The 9,864-nt window shown below is 25.0% G+C and overlaps 1 protein-coding gene across 1 annotated transcript in view; it reads left to right on the plus strand.

Moving 5' to 3' along the window:
* The window catches only part of LOC111683973 (GATA-binding factor C), a 31,004-nt gene extending 23,058 nt beyond the window's left edge, over nucleotides 1-7,946 (plus strand). Inside the window, exon 4 of the mRNA XM_046949595.1 lies at nucleotides 7,431-7,946. Within this exon, the coding sequence (XP_046805551.1) occupies nucleotides 7,431-7,612 (182 nt within the window). The 3' untranslated portion in view covers nucleotides 7,613-7,946. The remainder of the gene's footprint in view (nucleotides 1-7,430) is intronic.
* The last annotated feature ends 1,918 nt before the right edge of the window (nucleotides 7,947-9,864 follow it).

Here is a 9,864-nt window from a genome sequence, read left to right on the forward strand (position 1 = left end):
AACATTTTTTTTGTAATAAAAAAATAACAACAAAATTTAAAGAAATTTGGGGGAAAATCTATTTATAAATAACTAAAGGTTTAGGTATAAATAAAGGAAAATTTTTCAAAATTTTTAAAGAGGATTTCAATTTTGTTTGAATTTACAAAACTTCTTAGCTCTTGCAAGAACAATATTTTTTTTCTGAAGTCATAAGTCTTGTGTTTTTATTGTGACTCATACTCTCTTTTATCTCCTTTGCTTTAGTGAAATTTTCTCCCATAAGATTGTTTTTTAGTCTTTATTTTCAAGCTTTAACAAGTTCTGAACTTAAGTCTTTTGTTTTAATTGTAGCTTATACTCTCTCTTGCTTTATTGTTACTTTCTCCCGCAAGTTTGCTTTCTTAAGTCTTTATTTGCAACCTTTTGCAGAAACAAGTTCTTATCTTAAGTCTTTTGTTTTAATTGCAGCTTTTACTCTAGTTTCTCTCTCTTGCTTTATTGTTGTTTGCTCCCATAAGGTTGCTCTCTTAAGTCTTTGTTTTAAATGTTTTTGCATAAATCAGTTTTTGTCTTAAGTCTTTTGTTTTAATTAAAGATTATTCTCATTTTTCTCTTTTCCTTTAGCGCTCTCACTAACTTTTATTGTTGTTTGCTTTCTTAAGGTTGCCGTCTTAAGTCTTTTTGCATAGTAAAGTGTTTATCTTATGTTTTTCTTCTTATTTCCTATTTTGTTTAGAATCCCCTTAAGAGCTTTCACTTTTTCCTAACAATTGCAAACAATATGTAGCTTTTCTTTAACTTTTTTTGTTTACATTTAGCTTTAAGCATAACAAGCAAGTTTTTCGCTTAAGTCTTTTGATTTTTAAACACATATTTTTAAATTTCTCTTAATATTTTTTAAAAAATTTCTTTAAAATTTCTACCAAAACTAATTAAATCTAGAAAATTGTGTTTGTTAAGCACCATTAAATGTTGTCCAGCACTAAATATTTAAAGTAATTTTTTTGAAATTTTAAACTCAATTCTTTTTTCTCTTTATTTGAATGTTTTATTTTTAAAAATTTAGTTTGTTTTGAGGGCGTAAGAACACATGTTAGTTTGTGTGTCACATTTTTTTAGTACAAAAAAAGCTTTAAAAAAACATATGTGTTTTTTATCACTGGTTGCTTTACTCGTGTTTCAACATTTATAAACAAACAACAAAAACGAAACAATTGTTTCTTTTACTTAAAAGCAAACAATACAATTTTCTTTTAACTTTAAAATTGATTGGCTTTATTTGTTGTTTAACTCTTCTTCCTGTTCAATCTTTCTTGGTCCAAGAGAAAAAAAAAACAGTTGAGTTTTTTTCTCTTTATTCATTATGTGTCAGGTGAAAAAGAACTAAATATATAAAAATCCTTTATACTTAAACGTTAACAATAAGACATATCATTGTATAAATACCTCCTATGTTTTGGCAACCAAACCGTACCAACCAAACAGCCAGTCAGTCAGTCTGTTTTTAATGTAACTTAAGCTTGATATTAAGGCCTTTTTACACAAACTTATATAAACATACTTACATACTTCTTCTATATAATATTGCGCGCTGTCATGAATGGAGTTTAAGTAATTGATATGGGTGAACAACGCTTATTTTCATCATTCCAAAAAAAAGAAAAGTACAAACAAAAAAACAAAATCTGTTAACCATTGTTTAAACTAAAAATTTTATGCCACTGTTAAGAAAACAACTAAAGAAAAAAATTCTTAAACCCTGGTGGTTTGACAGTTAAAAACAGTAGATTTTTTTTTTGTCCAGATTCTTAAAGAAGTCTCCAATAAAATCAATTTTTTTTTGGCTTTAAAAGAAAAGAACTTTATGTTTAAAGGCGCTAGCAAATTTTTTAAGAATGTTTAAATGTGTGTGTGTTTCTTTTTAAATTGGCTAAATTTTAAAAATTATATTTTTTTTCTTATTTAACATAACAAAAAGCATGTTTTGGGTTTTTTATTTATTAAATTTTTTTTATAATTTTTTTTTAGTTTTTCATGATTTTCTTTTATTTTTCTTAAAAAAAACATTTTGTTTTTTATCTCTATATATTTACTCACTCACATCAATGTGTCTGTTGTTTTGTCTTGTTCACCAGCTAAAACTAAAAAAAAAAAAATTATAAAAAAAAACTTTTTTTTGTAAAAAACCAAACTATTTACTATATATTACTATTTGTATAAAGAATTTTTTTCTAATAAGTATTAAAACAAAACTCATTTAATTACCATATACTTAATAACTAAACTAACTTGTCTTACACTATTTAAGCACTTGCTGTTCTTTTACACACACACACACACACACATACACATACACTTTTTTAATCAAAACTATTACTTAAACAAAGCAGTTAAATATTGTTTTTAGTATTTTTGTTTTTATTAACTCAAAATTAGCTGGAATATGTCACATCTTTTAAGACATTTTATAAATTGTTCCATAACAATGTTACCTAAAGACGCCTTACCCAAAAAAAATAAAAAAAAAATTCAAGACATATTTTTGTTGCTATTTAATGTTTAATTCCTAAAAACCAATGTCATACCGAGTTTAAGACTAGATCACTGCAGTGTGTAGACAGACACACGCAGCATCTTTACAACAAAAAATACACATAATCAGATGGAAAAAAACAAACTATCAACAGCTACAACTATGAAAAAAATGTGCATAAAATTCCTAGAAAAACTAAATGTCTATAAAATAAAACAAAATTTTATATAACCTTATAGCCAAGACCTTACCCAAGACTAACTTACATGCATTTTTTTTTTTTTTTTTTGAGAAACCTATAAGAAAAAAAACTAAAACACTATAAAGGAGATACTAACCTTTTTATTTTGTGTTACAGCAGACAGTTACTAAAAAAAAACCTTAAAAACTACAGTTAGATATAAACACTAAATCATAAAGATCTGACAGAGAAACAAAAAAAAAAAAGAAAAAAACCTGCTACACTATGTGAAACACACAGACGGACGGATGGACAGACAGACAGACAAACTTACAGAATCTCAGACTCACGTAATCTACGATTGTCTATAAACTGTTAGTTAGTGTTTTTTTTTTCTTTTTTTTTTTGTTTTTCTTAACCATAATAATCATAAAATATATAAAAATGTACAGAAACAATAAACCCACAAGTTGAGAACTGTCACCATATGTACAAAATATATGATACATGGCCTTAAACGCAACACCAACAACAACAAGAAGAACAACTACCATAACACACATTTTTATAGTTTTTTTTTTTCAAAACCGGGCCTTAATACAATTATTAAGGATTTAATGAAAAAAGAAACAAATTGAAATCACAACATCACTTTTAATGATCATGAAATGTTTATGTTGTTTTTCCAACAAAAATTATTTGATAATAATTAAACAATATTTTACAGTTATTTAAAGTAATTAAAACATTAAGTATAACAAAAAAGTCTTATATTAAATAAGAAGCTTTTTCTTAATTTTCTAATCAAGAAAAAATTTTTGCTAACAAATTTGCTAGGATTTTCTTTAAAAGCTTTCCTTTTTAACCAAAAAAGCTTTCACAAAAAATTTCTTTAATTGAATGTTTTATTAACTAAACATTATTTTCATTAAGAATATAAAAAGAGCTTTTGAATAAAAAATTTCCTTTTATAAAAAGATTTTTAAACATAAAACTTTTTATAAAAAATGCACTTCAATAAAAAGCTTTTGCTCTAAAGAGTTTCATAAAGCTTTATTACCAATACATTTAAAACTAAAAGCTTTTTTAGAAAATCTTTTAAAAATACATTTCAAACACTAAAAGCTTTATCATTAAATAAATTAAATACTTTTTTCAATCAAAAGCTTTTTATAAAAGCTATTTTCTTTTAATCTTTTAATACCTTTCCATTACTGCTTTTATATCAAGTACCTTCAAAAGGTCAAATGTTTCCAAACACACCAGCAATAAACCAACAAGCGTGCTTCAAAATTTTACACATAAAAATTCTTGTGGATCACCAAGCATCATCATCATCACAAATACCAAACGCACTCACGTACAAAACTTAACCAGAAAAAAAAAACACACACACTCACAAAATATTACAGGAGACACTTAACAAACCCCAAGAACAGAAACAAAAACAAAATCAACTTAATAAAAGTATAAAACCTTAACGCACAACTAACATCATTAACGCACTGATTTATTAGCCGAGTCTCATTTCATACCAAGAAGTGAGTAAAGAAAAACTCGTGATTTTATAAAACAACGTCAGAGACAACAAAACGTTTCGATAGTTTAAAGTTTAACAACGAATTAAATATTTTTTTATTTCAACCAACTATTCCACACAAATCTGGTTTTTTTATATGAAAAATCATAAAAACTTTTAAGGGTATACTCTTTTTTTGTTGTATTCTAAGGAATTTTATGACATTTTTTTTTTGTTTTTTGTTTTTATTGTCTTTGGGATGTTAACAACTTATAAAACAAATAATGTTTTTTTTTTTTTTTTTTGAAAGAAAAACTGCTTAATTTGGCAGCAAATTTATATTTACATACATACCAGAGGCAAACAAAAACATTTTTAAGGAGGGTTTAAATTATTACTACCAAATTAATCTTTAAAAACATCAACACATGTTAAATTTTACATTAAAAAGAAAAATAAAACAAATTATTATTATGTACTTTGTTTTTAATATAATAACAATAATTTTTTTTAGATTTTCTGTTAACACAAAACACCCCCTAAAACGAAGGAATATGTGACAGACACCCACCTTAGAAAACACGCAGTTTTTAATATTTTATTTACTTTCTAATGTTAACAACAACAACAACAAATACTTATTAATTTTGTTGAAAGCTTTATAAAATACCTTTAACTCAACTCCCTATACATAAACACAATTATCATTTAATGTTTATAAATATTAAATACAAAAAAAAAGCAGAAAAAAAACGAAACCACATGAATTGTTTTATACTTGTCAAAATGTCATAAAAAATACTGAAATTAAATGTAAAGTGTATAACCAGGATTGTTCATTTTATCTATGTTCTGCTGCAAAATCTACTACTCCTTTTTGAAACGGCCTCGCTCTTTGGTTTAATGGCCTCCCGTATGGTTTATTTAGTTTTTAGTGATTTTTTTTTCCATTATTTTCTATATTGTTGTTGTTTTATATGGTCAAAATCATAAAAATTCAAATAGTTTTTGTAAAGAAGAAAAGTGTACACCACTGTTTTAATGGTCATTAGTCAGCAAAGTTTTGTGGAGTGAAGGGGCTGGGAGCTGGGGGCGGTTAATGTTTGTGTTGAGTGTGTGTCTTACAACATGTAGTAAAAATCAAAATTATATACATATTATAGGGTTGTTGTAACAATAAAATAAACAAGTTTGAATTAAAAATGAAAATTAATAAAAATACAATTTTAACAGTGTGTAACAAAAGTTGTTGTTATCTATAAGAATTGTAGAAAAAAACAAATAACGAAATAAGTAAAATTTTTTTGAAATTTTATTGATTTTTAAATTTTTTTTTTAATTTTAGTTTTTAAAGAAATTGAACTATTTTAACACTAATTGATAGCTTAAGATCTTGGCTATTAGTTGGCTAAATTTCAATTGATTTGCTTTAGTTTAAACAATTTTTTTAAATATTTTAGCAAACCTTCAAAAAAAATTTTCGATTTTTTTATTATCTTAAAAAATTTTTTAAAAAAATGGCAAAATTTCATTTTTCTGCCGAATTAAATGATTTTAACATTAATTGAAAGCTTAAAGTCTCTAGTACGATTAACTTAACTTTCAGTTTTACTGCTTTAATTTTTAACATTTTACAAAAGTTTTAATAAATTAAGAAAATTTAATAAAATTTATTATTTAACATAATTTTGAAAAATTTCTTAAAATTTAAATTTTGGTTAAAATTAAACAAAAATACATTTATTACTAAAAACACAAAAGTTACTTTTTTTAATTTACATATAAAGTGTTTACAAATGAAATTTCCTTATTTTAAATATTTATGACATTTTTTTAAACAGAAATTCTTAAGATTTTTATACAAAGGGGAAGTAAAAGTTAAAAAATGCAACATTTTATTTTCAAAAAAAAAAAAAAAAAATAAAAATAATAAAAACACATTTTTAAGCAAGTTGAACAAAAATGAACCTGTTGTAAATTTTAAAACGGGGAGAAACACATGCAAGCAGCCGTATTTAAACCAGGTTAAATGTTAAAAAAAATGTTAAACAAATGTTTGTAGGTGAGCATTTGTTCTTTTTGGCTCTTAAGTACCTTAAGAAAACAACCGGCCAAAAAAGCAAAAAAAAAAAAACAGAACAGAATAAAAATGGAAAAATAATTCAAGAACTCAGGGAAGCGGAAATGATGTATACGTTTGCCTTGCACATTTTTATTATACAGCAGTTTTTTCAGGTTTTTTTGTTTTAAGTCATGTTTTTTTGTATACAACTGTTAATGTCTTTTTACATTTTAATTAAACATTAAGCCTAATGTTTGGTTTAAGAGACACAAAACATTAGAATATTATTTATTAATTTTGAAAAATATTTAAACAATTTTCCAATGTTTTTCTATGTAAACTGTTCCTAATTTGTTTGAATGTTGATGTTTTTTTGTAAGGGGATAATTAACAAAAAAAGTAATAATAATAATAATAATAAAATTGTTAAAAACTATAGTTATGACATTGAAATGTTGTCTGTGTGTGTGTTTGTGTTTTAGAAGTTACTAATTGTTTGTTGTGGGGGGAGAGTTAAAACATTTTTGTAAATAGCTTCACTTTTTTTCAATTTTCTTTATGCATTTTTACGCAACGTTAAGTTTTTCTAAATAAATCTGAAAAATTATGTGTTTTTAGATAATAGATAAAAAAGGTTTATTACAAAATAATTGGTAGGGTATATAACAAATAATGTTGGGCTATAAAGGCTTTAACATCATTTAACTCATTTACTGCAAAAAAATCAGCATTTAAAGCTTTATTAGTTAAGCTTTTAAGCTGGCTATAACAAATAATGTTGATTCATAAAAGCTTTAAGATAATTTACTGCAAAAAAAAACAGTATTTAAAGCTTCAACTGTTAACCCTACTGCTAAAATAATTAAGCTTTTAGGCTTTAAAATTTAAGCTTTTAAGAAAACTGCCCTACTGCTAGAATGATTAAGCTTTTAAGTATGTATGTCTTTAAGGTAAAAATAAGTTAGCAAAATTAGCTTTATTGCTCAAATTAATTAAACTTTTAAAGGAAAACTTAAAGCTTTACTACTTAAAGAATTTAAGCTTTTAAAAAAATTTAAAATATTTTATATTATTTACCAAATATTTTTATCATTTTATTTTATTTTTTATACAAATTTTATTATTTTTCTTTTTTCTCTTCATCTCCTTACAGAAGGCCGTGAGTGTGTAAATTGTGGTGCCACCTCAACGCCTTTATGGCGACGCGATGGTACCGGTCACTATTTGTGCAATGCCTGTGGTTTATATTACAAAATGAATGGTCAAAATCGACCTTTAATTAAGCCAAAACGAAGACTGGTAAGTTTAAAACACCCTTATTTCTTACACAATTAAAGGTAAATAACCCCTAAACGAACAGGAGAGACAAAAAAAATAAGACATAAATTAAACACCTTGCCACATAAATTTGAAAAACAAATAACAAATATTTAAAGAGAATTTTTAGTTAAAAAAAAAAAATTCAATAAAAATTTTAAAAAAGTTTTATAAGAAGTAGTAGAAGTTGTCTTCTATATAAACATAAAAACCACAGCATGACTGTTGCTCAAATGTCATAATATTTCCTAGAAATTATAAAAATTTAAATTTTAAGACAATTGATTACAATAAAACCATAGAGACATTAATAACATGATCATCAAGATAATCATGATTATGAGATTCTGTTTTTTTTTTTTTTTGTCTAGAGAATATATTCCACACTTTTGATTTGGTGTTGAGCGTATCAAAAAAAAAAAATACAAAAAGAAAAGATGATATCTGTGTAGAAAACTATGTGTGTTCCTCATTTGTTTTAGTAGTTTTCTAGTTGTTGTTGTTGTTATTTTAATATAAATATGTGGGAATTAATAACAGTGGCGCCTCTTGATAACTTTAAGACAATCCAATCACATAAGAACAACAGCAACAACAATAACAACATCTACTGATTATCACATTTACAAATCATCAACTTACAAATGAACAAGAAACTTAACAGTAGATACCATTTATATGATGATGATAACAGCTTCTTGTTAAACAAACATTGAGTATGTAAGAGGGAAAGAGAGCTTAGAAGAGAAAATACAAAGACAATTCTTAAAATTCAACATCATCACCTCTTTAATAACAACCCACTAAACCAAACTACCTACAGATAAATTATCATTTAAAGATCTAATCATGTAACTCTGTTTTTTTAAGCAGCACTTCATACAAACAAAGAAAAAAAACTCTTAACAATTTTGACTATTACAGTCATACAAACAGCAAAAGAGAAAAACTTAACTGTTTAAGATTTGTTTATGGTTAATTTTGATTTTTCTTTTTTTGTTGATTTTAGTAATGTCTATGATCATTAGCATAAAAATATGTTACTTCATCATGATCAAGACACCACCACCTTCACTCTTGCCTTTTTTTGCTGTTTAGATTTTTACAAAAAACAAGCATCTCATATTCACCAATTCAGACTCACAATCAAACCACTGAACCATCGTTCGTTCGTTCGTTCGATCGATCGAACGATCGATCTTATATCATTCATACATTCACTCACTCACTCACTGTCTTTTTTGGGGTCGACATAGTCGTCTTCGTTGTCTACATTATTATATGGTGTGTATTTTGATACTTGAATCTTCATGTCTTTTATGAGGGAATTCCCAAGAAATTCACAGCTGGACATTGAAAGTTTGTTGACAATTTTTATGTTGAAGTCAGTTTTCTTAAACGAGAAATTAAATATAAAACCACTGATACTTGTACCCCCACAGCTAAAAAAAAAAAACGAAAAAAAAACACAGTAAAGCGTGTGTGACTGTTGAAAGTTGTTGGTGTTATTGACAAAATATGCAACAAATTAAAATTGAAATGATTCTTTTTTTTCTGTGTTGTTGTTGTTGTTGGTATACAGTTTTATAGTATTTATATGGTATATTGAATGCAAAAAAATGTGTTTATTGACACTAACCATTTCCATAAGCCATTGTTGGAGGACCTTTTTAAGGTTTTCAGTTTTTTTGTTCATTCTTTCTCTGCTCAAGACCCTAGAGAGTTGCTGTTTAAGTATATTAAACGCTTTAAATTTAAATACAATTCAATTGTTTATTGCTTTGGTTTGTAGTTGTGGGTTTTTTGTTTGACAAAAAAAAAAGTGCTTTTGTTTAAGATTGATTCATGAATTGTTCATTGACGTTTGAATATAATTCAGGGTGGTCATTTGAGAGTTTTTTATGCAAATAAATAAATAAATTTTTTTATATTTTGAATAGTAAAATATTTTTGAAATTTTAATATTTTGTTAAATTTTTCAAAATTTCTCAAATTTGTATTTTCTTCAAAATTGTAAATATTTTTAATTGTTTTAAAAGTTAAACATGTTAACTAACAATTTAGAAAATTTTAAATTACCAGCTTTGTTATTAACAATTTTAGAAATATTTTTCTTAAATTTAATTTTTTTCTTAAAAATTGTTTTTTTTTTTTTTATTTTAAAAAATTTATTAAAATTTAATTTTTTTATTAAAATTTGAATATTTTTAAATTATTTCAAGGTTTATGCTGCAGGCTTTTGTTTGTAAAAATTTTAGCTTTTTAGCTTG

Source organism: Lucilia cuprina, chromosome 4, assembly GCF_022045245.1.
Source record: "Lucilia cuprina isolate Lc7/37 chromosome 4, ASM2204524v1, whole genome shotgun sequence".
NCBI lineage: Eukaryota > Metazoa > Arthropoda > Insecta > Diptera > Calliphoridae > Lucilia > Lucilia cuprina.